Raw genomic sequence first — 23718 nt, 5'->3', positions numbered from 1 at the left:
GTCTAACTTTTAACCTTTCCTCCTAATACGATATTGGTAGTTTGTGTACTAGAAAAAAAAAAACAAGATTAAACAATACACTCGTACACATAATAATGCTGTAAACGATTACCCTTGCTCGGTATTGAAAACTACTTGCGCAGTGATTGCAAAGCTATTTCAACAAACAATAAATGAATTTAAGTATGTTTCATTAGGAGGGTTGTGTTACTTCTGGTGTTTCTTTTTGTACAAATTTAATGTCACAAATAGCTGCATCAAATAGGTTTCATAACTAAAGATATTTGTCAGAAGTGAATTAATGAAATAATTTTCCTGTTTTTCTTGTTTTAGGTCCTTCAAAAAGTTGGCGAACTTTACCTTTTCCTGCTATTGTTACACATCGAATATCAAAAATGGTTCTCGATTTTCACATTTATGCTCATTTATGCTTTTAAGACGCATTGGTGCCGTCTCAAACAATAGAAAGTACCCTAACGACTGCTAGCATTAGTCAAGAGATGATTGGCTTAGTCAATGAAGAAAGAAGTCCAAAACTCGCCGTCTACTAAAGCTAATGGATTATCGAGTGTGTTGTTCTATGATAATCCCTTGAAGACTTCATTTCCCAATTGTGATTCAATCGTAACCCCTAATGATTAGGGAGAATAAGGATCAATACGTCCACGAAGAAATGCTTGCTGGTTGGAAGCCTTCGATCGTATCACAGCCCAATTAAGAGCTAGAGTTGTTCAACGAGCATAAGTTGTATTAATCTTTGACGTAATATGGAATCAGAACTTCACGATCTACTTGAGCTAATTGATGGAGCAGATTGGTGGTCAATGGCGAAAGCCACCAAGGTCATGAAAGTGGGCTCAACGCCAAGAATGCTCCTCTAGGAAACTGCTCGTCTGTCAATTTTTCGGATGCAATGATAATGCCAGGACTCCGGGAATTCAATTAATTAAACAAAAAACCACATACTCCAATAACTTCGGTTTTTAAATATTATCGTAATTTTATTCGGCAACGGTGTGTTAACGTAAGGATCATTATGATCGTCTCGTACATCTTTGACTAAAACAACACATTTAAATTAATCACGGACACGCGCACTGCCACTGGACTCGGTGGCAACAGAATGATCACATGAAGCATAGAATCGTTTCCATAATGTGTAATGTTGCTATTGCGAATTTTCCACTAGTCACTTCATAGAGACAAAACAAAACACAGACTCTCACACTTTCCACGCAGCGGGTTAATAATTTAAACATTTACAAAATATATTTTAAATATATTTCTACATCCATTCGTTGAATGCACGGGCCTGGTTGCCCGATCCGTGGTCCGGTGAAACAACTCCGCTCCCGAAAGGCACAACGTATTTCGTTTGACGAAACGACACTGACCGAACTGGTGTGTGTACAAACAAGCGCATTCTAAAGCAGAAACAAACAATTATTTACAACAGGTCCTCCCGCTACACCACTACCCATCGGCGCCACCCTTAGCGGGCACCGAATGAGATGGAGCGCAAGTATAAGTTGGGAACGGGAACGGGGATGGGAAAGTAAGGTGGATGATGGGTACCGGTGGTGGTAGTGTGTAGCTACTTTCGTTACAGGCGTATGTGAGGGTGCTTCCTCCACCTGCACATTGACACACGCGTGGAGAAAACCGTGGGAAGACCAGGATTAAGACTGCTTCCGTCCAAGCGTACGCCAACCCGGAACGGACAGGCATTCGATCTGCTTCCACACATCCTGGAACACCCGGTGACCCTAGAACATGGTCAGCATTCGTGCAAGTGTCACAGTAATGGCGGTGCACAGGAACACCTGCAGTGTGGCGGCAGTTACTCGGAAGGCGGCACCTGCGGGAAGGAAGAAACCAGGAGAAAAGCATGCATCAAATAGAAGTAGACGAATCAACACACTCCCTGTTGGGCATTTAGCTGGGATGGGAGCCTCTGTAATTTTAATCCGATAAAAGCCCAAGCGAAGGTTGATTGTCAGTATGTGAAATTCGAAATCTTTTAGAATAATATTGTATGAAAAGTTGTGTTGTGTTATAAAACTAAATGCCGTTCGAATCGTCTCGAAACTCAACTCGCATCGACGCAAGGTTTAACACGTTTTAACTAATAGTTGGCGATTCTGAATCAGATTAATGAGGCTTAACGAATCTTTATACCGAAAAAACGAATCCGCAAGCGACTCTGAACATGCTGCATAAATAAGAAATTACTTAAAAACTGCTGTTGCTTCGACTACATGGACCAATAATAAAGCTAAAGTTGTGTTGCTTCTAGCGATATCTAATAGTTTTAAATTACAATAGTTGGTTAAGAAGCTAACTTCTGCATGTCGCTTCCAAGATTCGCAAGTATTGGAGATCTATGAATCGTTTGATTCCAAGGAGGTTTCACTAAAGATTCAAGTAAATGATGTTCTTCAAAAGATTAATCAGGTCGCTTCGGCTCTATACAATCCAATCCAACGTGTTCATTATTAGACAAAATTTAGATATTTTGTATGTTTTTATGTACTAAAATATATTACTTTATGGTACTGCAATGAACAAGAGTTCCAATTTGATAAAATTTCCCAGATTATACATTCAAAAAAAATATATACACATATTACAAAATTTCAATTTTAAATGCCAATGTGCTGGTTTATTATTGATCGTAGCTTCGTTAATGATTGCTTCACAATATGTTGTTTGTTTCTTCGTCCGAAGACAACTTACCCTGATAAGGCATGCTGCTGTGTAGCGTGTAGTCCGTTGCCGGTATCGTCACATCGCACTGTAGCTCCAAGTCTTTGTTCGGATCCGGTAGGATGTACTGTACGGAAACGTTGTAATAGCCCGTGTATTCCTGTACTTGCTCGAAAGCCACCGCGTCTGACACCCTTTGATCGTCAATGCTGAAACGGAATGAATATTACCATCAGTATGAGTCGTAAAAGTAAGATAAAAACTTAATGCAAAAATTCAGTCTTTCTGAGGTGGACCGATACCGTGAATTGTAAGTTAAGTATGTAAATTTTGGTAAAATATTGAACCACCTCATGTGTTACTCATTTAAAATAACAATCAAATTAAGTTATTTTAAAAACGAACAGAAAATAAGTTGCTAAGCAGCAGCGGAATTTATTTTCGTAATGCCGCTACTCGCCAATAGATGGCGCCACACGAAAAGCTAGTTGAATATGTCGGCTGTGAAGGCTTTACGTTTCGATTGCTTGTATTGCTTGTAGTAAAGAAATCCCAGCTTTTAATATGCAATTTGTTCTAGTATTACTAAATTTCAATTCATTTCGAATAGATAAAACTCACCGCAAAGCAACATCAGGCAGCGGGTATATTTCCCCCACGTTACAAAACACCACCGTACTTCCGTTCGTTTCCCGCTGGAAGCCCAACGAAAAGTCCGTCTCGGGTACGATCATCTGCAGATGGGCGGTGCTCGATACCAGCTCTTCGAACGTCGACACCTGGCACGTGTAGTTGCCGGTGTAGTTGGCCATTGGGTTGATGAACTTTATAACACTGTGCTTGTGGAGCCGATCGTCCGATTCGGAGTAGTCTAGATCGATGTGTCCCTTGAAGGAACTCTGCAAAAAAAAGAGAGAATTTTACACACCCCTGTTCCATTCACAGTTCGTTCGAATACAACACATACAAACACGATCGGATTTCTAGACGGTATCCATTGGTAAAATTGCAGATCGTTGTGTTTCCACTTCAGCACGAAACCCTTCGATGAATCGTCGTCGATGTCGTAATCACAGCCGAGTATGAGCGGTTTACTTTCGCCTTCCTCGCGCGATATGCTGTACGACGAAGGTACGCGCACTTTGGTGATTTTCAGAGCGGTGATAACTGGAAATACATATAGAAACGTTTAAAAATAAAGCGTTAATACAATGAAATGTCATGAAGAATAGCTCTAAACATATTAACAAACATAGGAATAACAGGTATACACGTACAAAATCGTTAATAAAAGCGGAATTAAAATATACCTTCTACGCAACGAAAAAGACAGAATAGTTAAAATGAGAAGGTGAGTGAACAGAGTTGCCATAATAGTAGTAAATTAAATGCTCATTCGCAATGAAAACTTTAGGGATTGTTGATTCATCGGGTCAAGCTAACCCCATAACACTTGGCTCGATATTTGGTTTGAATCCTATGCCTTTTGATAAAGCCTTTACAGCCTACTCGATCTTCAATCTTCCTCAATGTCATCGAAGAGAAGAGAGCAGCAACCTCATACATTCTCACAAATTTGCAATACACCAAGTCAAATGTGGTAATGGTTACATTAGTGCGATATAAATTTATTTCATTTAATGTTTTATTTTTCATTTATTATTTCATTATTCAGCCAATAAACTTAAAATTGTTGGCTATTAACAGTTACTTAATTTCACGGATAACCGAGCTAAAACGTTACCATAATATTTTAGAACATTTGTTCTAAACTAATATGTACTAATAAAGGTCATTATAAAGAAATTAAGATCCTGAGTACTAAAAGAGTAGTTACAACATTTTACAAAATTAATTAATTGCTAAGTGAAAAAGACTTTTTTTTTTCAAAAACTACAATTTGATACATTGCCAACATGAAATGTTTCGTACTGTAACGGGCAAACGCTTAAAGTTTGAAAAAAACAAATACCGAAAAACATCTTCATTGCCATTGCATGGTGTATTGGTGTGTTACCGTACAGTTTCGCACTGCAGAAACGTTTGAAATTGGTGCCAACAATCAGCATTCAACCGTTGTGCGGCGTTGTTCTGGTGTTGTACACAAACAAACGCTATCTTGAAAGCGATTTCCAACCTCTGGCGTTTCAGCTCAACGTTGTCCACCCTTCGCTACTTGCCTTCGCTTGTCACCCCGCTTGGCCTATTTTCATCACCGACCACCACTTGAGGTTCGTACAGGATCGTTGAAAACCGAACCCATATGCCTTCCTAACGCGGCGCGTTTGGAAAGTAAACTGTCCAACGCTTAGAGACGACGGTACGTTACTGGGTATTTTGATAATATACTAACCACCATCATGCAACGGACTCGGACGAACACAGACAAACAAGCATAACGATGAAACGTTGCAACAAAAAACACAACACCACTCCTTTACGCGCACGGCAGTCAGCAGTGGTGGGAAGTATACCGAGTACACAGTATTCAAAGTAGCAACATTTATCGGTCCAACAACATCCGGGCCGGGAAGGTTGCTAATGGATGGGCAAATAGCTTTAGGCAAGCGCGCGTAGCCAAAGGCATAAATCAAACGTCATAAGTCGTCAACGAGGTACTGGGCGTTTGATGCTACTTGTGAAGGGAGGAAAAAACATCCAAATGTTAATAAGCGGTAAAAGCCATTAGAGCGATTGTTCATAAACCAAACTGAAAAGAATGTTTTGTAGTGAAGTAAAAACAATCAAGTACGATTGTTCAGTATAAACCAAAAAATATTGAACGAAATGATTACTTATAAAAAAAGGTAATTGAAAAAAAGGGAAGTATTAACTGCTTTCGATATAAAAACAAAAGGACAGAAACGAAAAAAAACTAAAGAGAAATTGACAAGTCAAGAATTTTTTGATTATCAAATTTAAGTCGATTTAGTTGTGGGCATAGACTGTCATACTTAAAAATGACCAAATAAATTAATTATAATCTAAAAATTATTTCATATTTTCGCTTTTCTAATGTGTCATTTTGATATAAAAAATTAGTTGTATTGGTTTTTCCATGTTTTTATTGGTTTTTAAATAATTTATTAAATTATTTTTCACCTTAAACAAAATTATCATAACACATGAAGATATGAAAGGTTGCAAGGTGAACCACCAGGCAACTCCATCTCCAAACTTTACCTTAACAAATAAAAGATGTAGAAAAGAAACTAGCTACTAGTAAAAGTTATATTTAAAAAGCAAGTGAAAAAGTGTCTTAAAGTAGATGGAACAGCGAGCAAACGTTTAACAATTAAAAAAAAATAATTGTTTTATCTGTCCATCATTTTGCTAAAGTTAAATTTTTATATCGAATTTATCAATGTGTTAGTTTGTAAAGTGAAATGTTTTATCTATCATTGCTTTGTTGTTTAGTTTTTAATTGATTTAGTTTAGTTTAAGTTCTTAACTATTTACTTTAAATTTTGAAATAAAATTATCAGGATTAAAGATGAAACTGATGAAACACCAGGCAGCTCCACCTCAAAGCCATCCCTTCAACATAAATAGCTAAAATGGACGATAACTCTTTAATATTAATTTTCCATCGATTTTCAACAATCTCAAAGCTTTAGGATCAAATGCAACTCATAATATAAAGTAGAAATTACTTTCTGTTATTGCTGTCTGCTTACTACCCTTATTTTTCCTCCCTTATCACTCCACATTTGCTGTCTTCAGGGTGTGTGTGTGTAAGGGTGTTGATGGGAAACGAAAACTATCACTCAATCCCCGACTTCCCGGACCGAGTTGGCCACAAAGCCAACCACCCTTGCCTGTTGTTTTTGGGGGTGGAAATTCTTCCCCGCGTGGAGCTATATGTACCGGAAGCTTATTCTTCCTTAACGCCAGTCGCACGTCCCACTGTGCGGCGGGGCAAAACGATAAATTAAGGTCACGCAAACGCACACTAAGAACCACACGTTTTTCTAACCATTCATTCCACTTCATTCTGACCCCCTCGTCGGACGCGTTTAAAAAACCAGCTGAGGCTGAAAGGCGTCATAAATCTAATTTCAAAACATGATTGACGCGATGCGCATCGGTTCCCGGTCAGGAGACGCAACCATTGACCGGTGTTTTTAGGTGTTGGCAGGGAGGAAAAAAACTGTTGCTTCTGCGGGTGGTGGAAATCGATTTCCACTGAAAGTGTTCCGCACCGGGGAAAAAAAACGGGGAATATACCACCACCAGGTGTGCCATTGCCGGGCTTTAAATGTGCCTTCTTCAAAAGGGATTGGCCACTGCAATTAGATCACCGTAACTCACGGGGTAGTATTACTTTAGTGCCGGTTAGCGTTCGGCCAACCGTGCAACGGCGCATGGCCATTTATCATATCGCCTATTTTTCGCTTATATGCAATTCCGTTTCAGGTCGGTGCATCTCACGTGCATCAGTAGAATGCTTGCCTTGGATGTTTGGAGGCCACATTGAAACATTGTGTCACGATCGTAATCTACTATGATCGATGATTGATAGTCTCTTCTTGAAGGGATATGCAAATACGTTGCAGTACAGACTAAATAAATTTTCCGTTTTTTTCAGCATAAATTTGAATAAAATTTCCCTCTCTTTATCTATCTCTCTCTCTCTGTCTCCCATCATCAAACCAACCGACCCGACCCGATCGGTCGGGTAGGAAGTTTCTAAAAATATTCATCCCCCTGATCTTCCAAACCATCTTCCGGTCAAAGACACTCGAACGGACGCTGTCGCGCCCGAAGACAAGTGGACGGAAAATGTGTGCCAAAATTTCAGCACAGCGCACCCTCGTTCCAGACCGGGGTTTGCGCACTCGGACCGCGTTTATTTTCCTAACGCGGGGCCCGAGTTTACTGAATGGCAATGGAAATAAACCTATTTGGGCGGCTTCACCAACCGGGCATTTAAAAATAGTGTATCGCACACACCGAGCAAAGGTTTGTTGAATTTTAGGATATTGTTTTTTGAACTTTTATCACCAAAGTTTGCTACAGTTATGCTGCTAGAAAAGTGAATGATCTCATTTGTTGCATTACACTGCACAAAACGATGATGTCATACAGGTTTATTATTTTAGTAAATATTTCCTCCCCTTTGATACTGCACAAAATGCACGTGTGTTTCACACTCATACTTGGCAATTATCGTCACATGTTACTGTTATTTACCTGCAAGTGTTATATATCGTACAGTTTGCTTCCATCCACAACAATTATCATACGGCTATGAATGTTTACTTTCACACCATGAGTAACGTTTGAGACAACATCACAAGTACATCATGAAAATGGTTAGCTTTTTCATCAACACGAAAATACATTTTGTAAATATAAAAAAAAATTATAACGAAAATGCTAAATTTTTTTACAAATTTTTAAAATAGTGTACAGGCAGTTCCGAAGAGACGCTATTATAGCGGACCGCTATTATCCGGGAAAAAATCAGCGTATCTCCAATTTCCGCACAAGTTGAATCCGGGAGTAAAATTGATTATTAAATTGCTTGTTTTCCTTCTCTGCAAGTCAGGCGATTTTTTAATAATAATGTATTGAAATAAATGAAAAACAAATGTTTTATATGCGCTAGATGGGTTAAACTTGCAGAGGAAACATTGTGTCAAGGATTTAAGCGTCTTGCTTGATACGAGGCTTTCCTTTAAGGATCAGCTTAACCACAACCACATGGCCAGCAGCAGTAGAGTGCTTGGACTCCTCTTTAATGTCGTCAAGGCTCAGGCTCGTGTATTTCAAGACGCTACATGTTCGATCGCTGCTGGAATATGCTAGCATCGTCTGGTGGCTTCACGCAACACTGTCTCAAACACTTATGGCTCTTCGATGCTGGGGCTAGAGGCTAGACTACGGGACCAGATGCAAGGTGCTTGGTCTGCCTTCTTTAGGAGAGCGAATATCCCAAGCCAGGCTGTCGTTTATTGCGGGACTCTTTGACGAACGAATTGACTCCCCCAATCTCCTCATGGCAATTAATCTGTAAGTCCCAGCCAGGTCACATTGTGTCCGAGCAATGCTAGTGGTTACCGAACGTCGGACAGTATTCGGCTCCTCTGATTCGTTTCTTGAGATGTGCCGTGTTTTTCATCGCCGTCAGCGATGTTTTCGAGTCGAAGATATTGACAGCTGATTTCGTCAACTGTACTTCCGTTCACTCGTTTCCATTTCCGTCCCACAGTAGGCGTTCATTCAAATTGCTATTGTAACACGGTATCGAGAGGACTCACCTATTCCGATTGAATAACAAACATAAAACATATGACAAAGGAAAATATTTTCGACCAATTTTTCACCTTTTCGCTTAGATTTTGTGCTATAAATTAACTCAGCTGTCAAATTTCCAAAAACCGCGTATCTTGGGAACTACCTGTGCACAAATATAATGAAACTGTGTTTAAGTTTTCAGGTTCGTTTCTTAATGCATTATACCCCATGGGATCTAAATCTTAATCCAAATAGCTTGAGCCCACATTTTCCATCTAGGAATATCCCAAAATGGACGAACGGGGCACTAATTTTATTTTGCCATCCTTACATTTTATTGAGATACCTTAAGAATTTCCCCACAAAAAAATCCTGAAAAGACATTAAATAAACATTACAACACAACGTAAAATTGTGAACAATTGCCCTAAACGGTTATGTTGTGCTAGCGGGAATTGCTTTCCTTGCCCCAACAGACCTTACGCTAATGATCTTATTTACCACGACTTAAAGCTCAAGCTAACCAAACAAACAAAACTCGTTCAAGCTCCTTTAACGCTCTAGTCGAAAACATCGTCATAAGTTATGACCATATAAACAACCGCATGGGCATATATTTGAGCAAACAAAGCTAGATTACGGGCAACTGCTGATCCCACAGGTCAGATACCTCAAGCTCAGGTCAGATACCACGTTTGGTAGGTCAAGAAGTACGATTATTCCGTCGCAATTCGCACCCATTTCGACCAGCATTACTATCAGGAGTGATAGAACGTTCATCAAACAGAGATCATATAGCCAATGACATTTAAGAGTTTAAGAGAAATAAAGTCCAGGTCTTAAAGATGTTTACTCAAGACACGAACTCATTAGGTTATTTAGTTGTGACTTTGCGCTCAACTTCAGAATTAATGGATTGGCTCCGGTGGGTTGGTTACGTCATGAGAATGACACCGGACGACCCATAAAGTCTTTTTAGATTGTCTACATGGACAGAGGAGGTGTGGTAGGCTCAAATTCAGATGGCGTGATGGCATTGATGCGTCCGCCAGAAAGACCTGGAGAATGGATTAGCAGACGACGGAGCTCAACCGTGAGTGGTTTAGAGGACTCCTGCAGCAGGCCAAAACCGCGTAGCACCCGTTAAAGGAAAGTAAGCTTGGATCTCTACTTGGAATAAGTTGCAACGTTGATCTTCAGGACCGTTTGATCCAGCTCAAGTAAATTTCAAAGATGTTACAACAAATTTCCAGCACACACTTTTAATAGCTTACGTTCGACATATTTTTTTTTCCCGCGAAACACAACTCTTTAATTTTTTAACTTTACTCTTTAATTTAACTCTTAAACTCATCCTTCAAGATGTCAAACAGTTAAAGTTAAACAGTTAAAGGTCACCGAGAAGAACTCTTGTGGAAGTTAACTCGCGATTAAAATCGTGAGTTGAATGTCGCCCCCAAGGTAAAGAGATAAATCTTAATAATTTCGAATGATTTCATTCTGTGTGCAGTGTCCTCAGTTAAATAACAAAGAGTTATATTAATTATTAGTAAATGCTCTTCTAGGAGATTCGAATCAACTCACTCCCTAGAAAGTTTTAAATCATTCCTTCATTCTGAATCATTGTGCACATCACTACAAAACCTCTTTGAAGACTAGCTTGAAGTGTATAACTTTTGCTCAACCTTACATAACTTTTAACACTATAAATTACCAAAAACCTCTACGTCCTTCTTCCCTAAACGCACGTGCACATTAACCTTTCTCGCGGATCAACCAGTTCAGCGAACTTGAATTATTACGAAGGTTTTCCACGCTGACAGCCTGCCCCACACTCTTCACCGGGTGAAGATTACCTCGCACCGAAAGCGTTCCGAAATTCGGCGAAAAGAAATGACACCCTGTGATAGTTACATGACCTCTAGTGTAAAAAAACGAGCACTATTCATATTACCTTGCAGTAGGAAAAGGAGTATTAATCCGGTTTTAAAAATAAGTCCACGCTGCTTATCCATTTTGCTCGCTGTCCGATGGGCTTCGGTTGCTACGATTAGCTCGGACGGACCAGTCCTAGTAGCTGGCTAGACGGGGTTTTCCACTGTCGACCGCGCGTAAATGATGATACGGGCTTACGGTGCAGCAGCTGTCGTAAACGTCACCACGCACACAAACGCACACACTAAAAGGGACAAACCAATAGACACCGGTTAATCCAAGTAAACTGATCCGACGCACGGTTTGAAAGGTGTACACACTAGGAAGGGATATAACATTACAATTTCACGGGTGGGTTTTTTGTTTTGTTTTGTTTTTTTTTTTTGCTGTTCTTCTGCCACATATTGTTGTTTACTCTACACACATGACGGTTGATGGGTTTATTGTTTTCGCTTCTAAACGCCGGGGGATATCGCATCGGTCGCTTCCTCTTGTCACCGCGCGTGATCTCATCGAAGGCCAATTATGTGACGGTGGTGGTTGGTGTGTGTGTGTTTCTGGGTGGTTTTCTTTACATTCCACACGCGCGTTTATTGAATTCACGTCCGGGTGCCGTGTCGTGTTGCCCAAAATAACACACATCAATAAAACTTCATGCTCGGCATTATGATCGCCCGTCCGTCGCGCACTGCGAGAACCGGTATTTCGGTCGTCCTTTTGCGAACCTCCTCCGAAAATCGGTGGTTAGGGGGAGCACTTTTCTGCCCCCCGTTGTGTGGGTGTAGTAATGTGAAACTGTTATTTACTATCCGTTCAATCTTCGTCCTGGGTTTAATACTTTGCGAGATTCTGTGGTTGCCAGCGAGTGCCGTTTGGGTTTGGCTTTTCACTTTTCCTTTCCTGGCACTACTCGTACTCGTATTTTATATATGCGTACACACAGATCAAGGTCACACAAATGATGCGCGGAGCGGATAACGAATATTTTTGTTTGCTAACAGCCACCCAAAATGAGGCAGGAAATTATTTGCTCGTGCTCGTTTCGATTTCTTCCAACGGCAGCATATGCAATAGGCTCGAGTGGAAACTAGAAAGAAGGATGCTGCCTACAAAAAAGGCAACCAAAAAAAAAGAAGCAACTGTGGCTGCCAATAGTGAACTTTGTTAAGGGAGAAGTGCACAGCGACCGAAAAATACAAATTTGTGTTTTTTAAATAAACAATACTATCATTGTTAATAATAGTAATAATAATAATTATTAGTAATGAAACAATAGTATTATTATTATAAATTCTATTGCCTTGTTTCTTAATTTACAATAAAAAACTGTTTGGACAACTCTTTTGAACGTAACCACTGAAGTGCTCTAAAGCACTTCTGACCATAAACTTCCAAACGGCGGACATTAATAGAGGCGAAACCGTTGAAATTTAAGCAAAACCAACTATTTTTAGTTAATTTTCAATAAAAACCCTGTCATCGTACGCAGGATTGTTTGATTATGTTGAAAATATTGTTCATTTTTCAGCTTTGAAAAACAATCAAGATTTCAGCAAAATGGAACAAAAATACTTACACTAGAGAGCAAATTTTGAAGGTAAAAATGGCCTCTTGTTAGGGCTAGGTGCGATGACAGAAAAAATAATAAAAAAACCGACACCTTAAGCAGATTTTAAGTGGCAATCTCCACCAACGTTGAAAATATAAGTTCCCGCTCAAAGCACTGCGACATTGATCTGCGATTTTCTCGGCCAGTAAGTTTTAAACTTATCCCAATTCATGTAATGTGCCATGAACGTTAGGAAAAGATGTGATCGGCATACACTTTAAATAATTACTTGTGTCAAAATAAATAATTTCGTTTAAATCTTGTAGAGTGTACTGTCCCCTTAATCGGAGGCTCTCACTATCTCCAATCCACAACCTCACACCAACTATACACAAACACACACACCAACGGACGGGAAAGCAGCCAGCGGAAAGATGAAATCACATCACTAATGATAATAAGGGTCCCGAGTGCAACGTTTAATGGTTTCAACAACGCTGGCTGGCACATCGCTGGCTGTCCGATATTTTTAGTACACACAATTCCAACCCCACCGAGCGGGGCCGCGCGCTTGGATCCAAATGAATGGGGAGGGAAAATTATCGTCACACAGCCACATAAAAACACACACTCCCGTGCTCCCGCACAAGGAGGAAACACTACCACTTGTTGAGAGAACAGGGCGGTGAAATATTTGCAACGATTTGCAAAATTTTCTGCAACTGCAACTGACAAAAAAACGATCGCCAAAAAGGAAGACACGGACGCAAAATGTGATCGCGATCTTCTCGAGGAGTGTTGGACGAGATCACAGGAGATTTCATAACGAGGATGAGAACGAGGATTTGACGATGGCCGTGATCGTGCGAAGATATCAACGCGAGGACGATCGCTGTATTTTTGTTAATAAATAAACTTTTTGTCACGTTTAATAACAGATGAGATAGAAATCTGCGTTGCGCTTAAACTGGGCTTGTTCTTATGACTTTAGGAACATATCGACATAAAGAGGAGAACTATATTATCTATCTTATGGGCTGTAATTAACTTTCAAGTCACTTTTCCACAGCTGACGTCTAAAAACACTTTGGGCTTAGTTTGAGCTTGTTCCCGAGTGCTTCTCTACATCAAGATCAAGCCCAAAACGTTAGACACTCTCTGTTGAGATGTCATATTCTATCTCCCCACAATCGAAACACACACATTAATCGCACTCACGCATAAACACGCACGGTTAACGGTTGATCCGATCCGTTTGAACACCGCCAAGAAACTGTCGGCTGGCGCAGGAACCAGCAGCTGAACGTTACGCCAGGCGGAGTGTTTCCTCGGCCGCGCAATCCGGTCTCTCGCTCGCACACAATACTAACCTAACCGCCTTTTGGGCGGTCGACAAATACCGACACTCAGTGGGTGAGGTATGGGATTTGGCTGTACTGGCTCTCTCGTTTCCATCTCTTTCGCTCTTCTTGCCACGGTTCGAAGGAAATCAACCCCCCCTAGTAGTAGGAGCTCAACCGTGAAGGCAGAAGCCACTACCCACCGACGTCAACCCCAACCCCAAACCAATCCGTCCGGAGACAGATAAAGACGAAGGCACCGGTAGCGCACATACAGCACTTGAGTTTCCCCTCCCCGTCACCCCTTTCCGTCACTTCCTTCCGGGAGATCGCCTCCCGGCTTCCGAATCCACCCTTTGCCGCTACCATCGGCAGTCGGTTACGGTGGATGACGACGGCGGTCTCGTACTAATCATATACGCGACGTCGATGGTGGTTCAGCATTTTCTCTATTTTCCTTATGCCCCGTTAAAAATTGTACACAATATGCTTGTCTTTTGCGTCTCACTCACCCACTCAATCGCTCTCTTGCTCTGCTTTCTTTCACTTATCTACCTACACGGTAGTAGGACGCTTCATGATAGTGTGTGCGTACTATCTTACCGATACTGATTCTTCCTACCACCGGCCAAGGTGGCTACAAAAAAAACGGGAATTTGGGGAACGGGGGAGGAGTGGAAGGAGTGGTTTGATGAAAAAAAAAATAAAATAAAATCCGCCACATTTCACATCACGGACACCTGCCGTTAGTTGTGCTCGGTTTGTGTGTGTTCGGTCTGAAGGAAAAAAAAAACAGAACGAAACCCAAGGACGGGAAAAACTCACGGAAAATCAGCAAATTAAAGATGACACATATCCAATTGAATTGGCGCGGGGGAGGGGGGGGCAGTGGTGAATGTAGTATGGTGATGACGATAAAAAATAAGTAAATAAAAAACAGCAAAAAAAAAGCGAATGGCGAAAAGGATATTTTTAGAGAGAGAAATAGAGAGAGAGAGAGAATGAGAGATGCTAGGCATTACCCCCAAACATTCGAATGAAAAATATTTTAATCACTGTGTTTTTTTTTTCCTTTGCTTCTTTATTGGTGTTCTGTTTTTTTTCTCTCCACTCTGATGGAGTGGGCCAGAGATTTTATATTTATTTATTTTTTCTTTGTGGATGGTGTTTTGCTTACGCTATACTCACGCTTGTAGACATGCAATGGTAAGGTTTAAGGATATTTTCTTACTTTTTTTACTTACTTATATTTTGTTGAATTACTACTACAATTACTAATCATTCATATAAAAAACAAAACTCTTTTAAAAACAGTTATCAGTAATATATTTACATACAAAAAGACAATGCTCAAATAAATTAGATAAAAATATGATATCAATAACAAATATTAGCAAAAAAACGATTTAATTAAATAACGAATATGTTTTGTAATATAACGAGTACAAAGATTGTTATTATTCATTTAAATTATGCCGACTCTTCGACATAATATCAAGAGGTGGGAATAATTGAATGATTTACATAAAAATAATTAAAATTTCATTTAATCGGAACTAAGGTAAGTACGGAAAATTACTAAATAGACAATAATTTAAAAATTGTTCAGAACAATAACGTTTTAAACCGTTAAAGGTAAAAAATATAATATCTAAATAAAATATATAATCTCTATCAAATAGTAAATTAAACAATAAATATAGCATTTATATCAAACATAATATCCTCAGTTCTTATTATAAGCTTTTCCGTAATGCCATTTTACGTATTATGATCAGGAGCCTCGCTGCTGTTGTTTACATTCAAACGCCAACATCTCGCTAACCTTTGCTCATTCCCTTTGCTTCCCTTTGCTCATTCCGATTAACCAGCCCGACACGGTCTGATAACCGTACGCTACATGGATACACTTGACGCTACCCGTTCAAACGCCTGGCAACTCGGAGCCACTTGTTGCCGAGATTGAATCGCGGCTCTGTGTGTGCCTTTTTTTCCGCTCGACTCGATTGTACGCGCACGTGCCATCGTTTGAGAATGTTCGAACTTTCGGGCGGGAAGAAAAATTAATCACTGCCCATCGTGTGCTGCTGGTTCCGCTGCCACCGTCCAGTACAGTACTGTGAAGAAAAGGCAATGAAAACAAACATAATGGACCGGCCGGAATGGTGGATAAGGGCGCGAATGCACCGGGCAAAACATTCGACACATCTTGATCGAACCGTGACGAGAACGCCTATCGCCATACATGATCGTGTTTGTGCGAGGGTCTCATACTAGCTCGAGAAGAAAATTCGAAGTATTTCAGGTTTTTTTAATGATCCAACGTATTTCATTTGTTATTTCTATTATTCTCTCTTTTGTTTTGTTATATTTTTTTTGTTGTTGAGTGGAAATTTAATATACAAACTATCAATTAAATCTTTAATTAACCTAACCACAACAAATTAGAACATAAAATATTAAAGTAACTATAAAACGCGTATTGTTAATAAAAAATACCATTTAAAATAAAATACATTAACTAATTATTATGGAATTTTGGAAATATTTTTTGTTCTAAAAAAAAACACTTCCTAAACTCTTCTAATCTGTTATGTAACAGTCATGAGTGAATGTCTTCGCTGTAAATTTCACCTTAAGCCAGAATAAGCTCCAAAAGCTGGTTGCTATTCTTAATAAAACAAACACGCGCATTTACACTCGTGGCAGAATGAAACATAAAAGAACAGTAAGATAAATAATTCAAAAAAACGGGGGACCCGTGGCTGAGAAGTCAGATGGGTGATCTACCCCATACGAAAGGCTTTTGAAATCAGCGAAGCATTCGATCCGTAAACTAAAACCCGTAACCGTATAAACCTAAGCCAAATGCGATACGGGCCGTCGCCTAAGCTGGAGGGCTCCCCCCCCCCCCCCCCTGCGTCGCACTTGCCAATCAGTGGGTCCTGCTGACCGATCTCCATCAAGAATGCTCTCCAACGTGGATGATCGTCGTTCATCATCCCACGCGGAAGCATCACATTTCCGCGTGTACACGCGACTTGCGCGACTGTGAGACGTGCACTTGAACAAAACAATTGGAAAGGCAAAACAGTGGGCACTTCGCGTGACGTCATCTGTACTGAGCTCGTACAGAAACAAGAGGGAGAATTGTTTTCAAAGGTGCTAAAAACGCGTTTTGTTTGATAAGAAGAATGTGTTGGGACAGTGTGTGGTGCGGTCATGATGGCCAAAAGATGGTCATTCTTCACTCCGAGCATGCAAATAAACGGTTGGGATTTGGATTTTTTTTTCTTTCGGTACGCACCTGTGTCACCTGTCCTCATAATTAATTCATGGCCTAAACAAACGAGCTTATGGCTTTTGGGAATAACTTTGTCCAAATAACCATTTCCTGCACGTACCGCCAACACCTTCTGATCGATCATGCCAGCAATGCTTATTACAAACGCACTGAGCATACAGTTTGGCAAATGGCAAATAAAATCCACACCACAAAACTATTCACACAGAGGAAAGAAAGAAAGAAAAAAAACCACCCCTTGCCACACAGTTTCGGGAAGTGTAAAGTGATGAAATTGAAATGATTTCATCAGTCGGCAGCAAACATTGGTCTCCGTATCGGCACAGGTTCGGGCACGAAATGCGTTGCATTTATTTTGTGATGATGCGTGATGAAACTTCAATTCGTGACGACGGTACACCAAATAAACAAAAGCCGCGAGCGCCCCCGCCCCGTAGAGTGATCGATGTCTGTCTTGCATCATTTTATTCCGGAATTGATTGAAATGTTGAGTAAAGGGAAAATCTGTTTCCTGCAGCATAGCAGCGAAGCAATTTTGAAATATTATTTATGTTTTAGTTGGAGATAGCAGTGCATGCGCTCCCTTATAATCTAAATTGTCAATAACATTATAGCACACATTTCACCAATCAGTCATTGGGATCTTACAGGTATAATAAGATATAGTTCCAAGTCTAAGATGCATAATGAAACTGAAGTGAAGGTTAGAATTATATCACCATTTCTAAATTTCGGTGATAAAAACAGATACAAGGAAGTTTCAGTGTAGAATTCCATGCTGGAAATTTTTAAACCAACTTAATCTACCCAAAAAACAGACTCATTAGGATTCAACAGAGAAGCATGAGGTGTTGGGATATAAGAATTTGTATTCAATTGAGTCAATTGAGTGATCTCTTCTTGTATGATAAGGAATCTTAGTCTAACTACTCAATCTTTTCAGCCCTAGTCCTTGGGGTCCGTAGAATCTTCATCCAACTTCCGAATCGTTATACTTACTTCGGGCAAGAATCATGTCGGGGACTATCCTGATCCTGATATACTGTAAAGACATCTTCCATTGCCAGATCTCTTAGCAGCAGCTTACCAAAATGTCCATCGACAATGTTGATTTGATGATCACAGAGGAGATCGACGATCGACAAATGAATGCAAGTCGTTAAGCTGAAGATGTGCTGTTTCTCATCAATCTTCTTCTTTATCGGCACAACTACCTCAAGAGGTCGAGAGGCCTGCCATTTCTGGCTTACAGTGACTTTATTTACCCATAGCGGAATATTCAGACAGATATTCGTAAGTTGTTCGTATTGGTAGGATCAGATAACATCAAATTTTTCATTCGCTGAAATCTTGTTGGTATGAACAATCGGCCAAAGTTCAAGGAGAGATACGAAGACTGTGATCTGCCAAGGTGGATATCACTTTCGAGATGCATGGCGTATTGAAACTGCGAGGAGACCTGTTCAGGTGGATGGTAAGTATCTCTGGACCATCAGATCAGACAACAGATGTAGTTACTTACTGCCAACTGCATGGAAACTGCGAAAGGAGACCTTCCAAGGTGGTAGAAAGGTATCTCTGGAGTATCAGATGGAACAAGAGATGCAGTTTATAATTGCTAACTGCTAGAAACTGCGAAAGGAGACCTGCTAAGGTGGTTGGATAGCATCCTGTCCTGAAGACATTCATCGTGAACCTAACTGGCTACGATGTCTACGATCAGATGTCAAATCAGAATTCGGCTTATTCTACTGCCTGAGGTTAGTCGCAAAGATTCCATACTCAAAACGAACATCGAACATCTCAAAGTAAAATCTGAAATCTTCGACTACGGGCCACTAAATAACCTCCTATAACCTATTTTGGGTATGCTGATTATATCAGTTGAGGTGTACTGGAGGACTTCTTCAACTCCAACAAGACTTTATGCAATACCTTCAGTCAGAGGGTACTATTTCACAGCTATCGCTGGTCAGCATGGATTCTGTGTAATCTGAGCTTAACCCAAATAAAAAATGACTTCAAGTGATCTTTGGTAGATGATTATAGTTTAACCTTCAATATAAATATCCAAGCGTTAAATTAAACAATCCACGCTGTTTCACGGTCTATTCAGCAAAATAAATAATGCCGATATTTACCTGAATGAATAATTTACCCCCCCACCCCCCCCCCCCCCCCCCCCCCCCCCAGAACAGCATCTAGCATTTGAAAACACACATGAAAAAATCGCTTCAGTACGGTGACATCACACAGCGAGCACAGTCGCGTCCAAGCAGGAAAGAAAAATATGGCCCTAGGAATAGAACCAAGGCAAAACGTGCCATGTTCTGCAGGAAAAGCGTCCGTAGAACGTGGCGATTAAAGCGATGAGATCAGCGACCATTTCTCTCACCATTAGGTGGCGACCGAGCTCGCTCGGCGTTTCTCTCTGTTGTCGGAGTGCCAAAAAAAAACAAGACCCCTATGTCAACTGCCCGTCGTTCCATCAGCTCCATCTGGCCATAAACCTTACCCATGGAGCAGCCCGGTCCCCGGTGTGATGAGCTGAAAATAAAAACTCATCCCGCACGGTAACGCCACTGGCTGGCATTTCCTTCGAGGACTTCGAGGCCGGTTTCCTACTTCCTCCAATGTCAAAGTCAATGGCACATCCCCGGTGCCCTTCTAATCGGGAAATCTCACCAACTATTCCACCCGAAAACCGTTGCCAACAGGCGATAGAGGATCGTGATGTTTTGCTGGTCTGGCGATCGTGGACATAACAAACACTGAAAAAAAAAGATCCTCCCGATTCCTAATCATGCTGGGCCGCATGTAGCATTTAATATTCATTTTTAGACACACCGAACGATCGACCGGTTCGGATAACGACAGGGACACAGCTGGGACCGATGACGTGATCGAGTAAAAGTAAAACTTGGACGGCCAAACCCATGGCGACCTTGTACGCAACTGCAAAGCAATCATTTAGGTGTCGTAAATAATTGCTATAGTTTTTGGGAGGGAATTGGAATGTGTTTGACAAATAAATGCGTTAGTTACTTACCGCGCGCTTGCGTCATTATTTAGCTGCGATCTTTCATTTTTTGTTTGTGTCGGTCATCCGGAGGCAACAGATGGCGGTTTTGTTGAGCGACCTTCGTGAGCGTGAGTTTTCAGCCATGTTTTCCTAACCTGTGAATAAATCAAAAATATGCCAAAATAAACACAATTTACTAATATGTAACAAACTTCTCGAAATAATATTTTCACTATGACATTGGCTTTTGTTAAGCCTTTCAAACTTCTTTGTTTACTTCCCATTAGTTTACAGTGCCCATAAATTTCCCGACAGGAGCCCTGCATTTTAGACGATCTTCATGACCGCCGCAAAACCATTTTCCACCTTAACATCATCTCACTGGCATTCCTGCGATATGACGTGTTGAAAGTTATAGCGTCAATAAACAGCCAATTCCGCACGCATTCAACACGGCGTGTTCCGATGTGTGAGAGGGTTTTTTATTTTACGCTGTGTGTATTGTATCACCGCCGAAGATGAGATCAACGGAATGTTAGTATATTGAATTTTAAAGGTTATCTTCCAGGGGTTTTTTTGTGTGTTTTTGTTAGACGCTAATGGTTTGTTTCTGGTGATTAGAGATAGGAGTTTTGAAGCACCGTAGAAGCTTTCTCAGTGAAAAATACAGAGCGATAACCTTTATTAAATATGGCCTGTTGTGTTTCAATGTCCCTCGGTCAGAGATGTCAAACACTTAATTGGGATGAATCATATTTGGTGCACTAAAGTACTAGTGATTACATTAACGTATATAAGCGACTACACAACTTCACGTATTCATACTACACGATAACTGAAGACGAAAAACTGGACTTGGATCACTTATGCTTTGAAGATAACGTTTAGTTATTTGGTGGGACCTGTAAAGAGTTATTTATTGTGAGTTTTCACAACTAGACGCATCCACCAAAGTAACAATGCTCATAATTCAATCAATGCGTTTAAATTAACCCTTCAAAAAAGAAATCTTACAAATACAAAGCAAACACACGACAAAAACATTACACTCATTTTCTTAAAGTCTTAAACGAGGTACGTGATCTGAGCTTTGAGTTTCTGTGCTCAAAATTCTTAGAATGCCCATGGAGTTTAGTCGCCTAGTTATGATCATCGATTGCGCTTGATCTCGGAAACATCAAGCTCATCTCGTGAGCAGATGAGATGAGACTCAGATGAGAACTTGATGTGAAACGATGACAACGGATGGATTTGAAATAAACATCAAGCGTAGCCTACTTCAGCCTACCTAGATAGGAAGAATCATTAGCGTGGAATTATTATGCAAAAACATTCGAACTAAATTACAATTTGTTGTAATTTTGGTTAATGCAAATCAAAACTTTAACATACTTTCGTTCAGTTTCTTTGTTTACATCGTGAAGTACGAAGTCATTATTTTTGCCCCGTGTTCATATTCTTTTTTGTTATTGTTGTTAGAATGAACTACCCGTATTCGTTTTAAAATGTACATAGTGTTGACTTTTACATAATACAGTACATAAATACATTATAAACAAAAATAATATAACAACAACTACAACAACCTCAAGAAGTCTAATCGGAACCACTGTCGGTTCTGGCTTTCTTCGACGATATTTACTAGTAGCAGTAGTAGCAGATGGTGTTTCTACCAGACCTGTCCTACTTACTGTACTATGACCTGTGCTTACTTACTTACCAGGTGCTACAACTGCTCCAACTGCGGTCTTGACATGCTGCAGGAGTTCTCTAAACTCCTTTCTAGAGTCTTTTCTGACGGATGCATCAACGCCATCCCTTCATTCCAATTTGGGGCTACCACGTCTCCTCTGTCCATGTAGACGACCTAAAAGGACTTTACGGGCTGGGTCGTACGGTGTCATTCTCAAGTTTCTTACACATCGAACTCTTAATTTACGGTGAGAGATCGTCGAACAGCTCGTAGAGCTTTTTATTGTAGCGGTTCCTCCACACATACGAGACCAAAAATCCTTCCAAATATCTTCCTCTCGCACTCCGGCTAAGAGGGTTTCCACAGTTTTTTTAAAGTCTATTTCCCAGAGGCATATGTGAGTACTGATACGATAAGTACGATAAGTTCTGTATAGTCCCAGCTTCGTTCGTCGCGACAGGTTGAGTGGAGAAGTTTCCTCAAATTGTAAAAAAAACCGGTTGGCAGCAAGAATCAGTTATCGATGCTGACCTTTGACGCGGGATATGTGAAATATTGGACTACTTCAAATGTGCGAGCGTCTATCTGTCTTTTTTCCTGGGCTTATCTGGGTTTTGCCTCGTTAATCCGCCGCCTGTTCAATCTTTTGGTAGGCATCCGCTACGTAAAAGTGGCGTAAACCCATGATGTGTATGTCTTCAGCGTATGCCAAAAGCTGGATTCACTTAGAGAAGATATTCCCTGAGTCGCGGATGGTCTCCCTGTACCGCTAGGTTGAAGAGTAGCCTATCTCCTTGACGGTGACCCTTTCTATATACCTGGCATCAGCAATAGTACGACTCATAATATGTAATTCTACAAAATGACTAATAGTTTGTGTCACGACAGCGTCATACCCTTCTAAATGGCAGCTATTTTTGTTATTATTTTTAATTGTGTAATACGGATTTTGAGTAAATTATAAAACACATTGAAGAATACGTTCCAGTGATCAATAACATTCCCTCTATCAATGTTTCAATTTCTTTTTTTTTTTGTATAAAAATAAAAACATACATAACCTAAAAACTGTCTTATAATTTTGCTACGCACTGTATGAAACAGTGGTAAAAATGTAAAATATAAGAAAATATAAATCTATGAACAGTACAGTAATATAAACCAAACAGTTATAACACAATAAAACATAATATTCAAACAAACAAACTTAATACAATGGAAGAATTAAAAGAGCATATTTATATTTAATAAATAAATAAATACACTTGTTAACAATTCCATTTGCAAATTGAACTGTCTTAATAGCTGCTTCTATCACACTAATCGACGCCAATTTGAAGCATCCATTTGACCATCTCCTCTCTTCTCAACCTTAACCTTCAGACAACCACGTCCAATGAATGATAAAAAAAAAACTGTTCATTATAATTGACGCCGTACGAATAAGAACGCCTACACGCATACACTGTAAAGCCTGAAATCTAATCTATTTACACGCACTGACCATTCCGCTAACGAAACCTATTAAGTGCGGTTGTAGCATGACCACTTATAATAAAAACTCACCCAAACACACACACACACACACGCCTACCAAAGCATAACCCCCCCAAAGGGAGGTAGTGTGAGACCCAAACGAGACCTATTGGGTGTGGAATGTTTTCTTGTTTTGTTTTGTTGTTGTTTTACAGTAAAAAAAAACATAATCAAACAAACAAAACAAATCTTTTAGTACAAACGGAGCCAGAGCCATCCGTTGCACAAACGATCCAGTTACAGCATACAGCATGAACATTGGTTGCATTTCGCATCAGTTAGCAATACCATTTCTTGAGCGTTTTTGCGAACAGCACTGTCAAACGAGCAGTCGACCCGTGTTCGATACAACGGTTCCAGCAGCAAACGCAACATTTAGTACAAGCCGCACAC

The 23718-nt window shown here is 40.2% G+C and overlaps 1 protein-coding gene across 1 annotated transcript; it reads right to left on the bottom strand.

Annotated features, from left to right (window-relative positions):
- Positions 1-1766: 1766 nt before the first annotated feature.
- On the bottom strand, positions 1767-10961 carry LOC128708913 (uncharacterized). The gene is made up of 5 exons (XM_053803893.1): positions 10901-10961; positions 3674-3873; positions 3328-3605; positions 2737-2915; positions 1767-1858 (listed from the first exon to the last, which is right to left on the bottom strand). The coding sequence occupies exons 1-5, from the start codon at positions 10959-10961 to the stop codon at positions 1767-1769; spliced, it is 810 nt and encodes a 269-aa protein (XP_053659868.1).
- Between the last annotated feature and the right edge of the window lie 12757 nt (positions 10962-23718).

The sequence above is a fragment of the Anopheles marshallii genome, chromosome 2, assembly GCF_943734725.1.
Source record: "Anopheles marshallii chromosome 2, idAnoMarsDA_429_01, whole genome shotgun sequence".
Taxonomy (NCBI): domain Eukaryota; kingdom Metazoa; phylum Arthropoda; class Insecta; order Diptera; family Culicidae; genus Anopheles; species Anopheles marshallii.
Note: the sequence above shows the minus strand (reverse complement) of the source record. Positions and strands in the feature narration are given on the sequence as shown.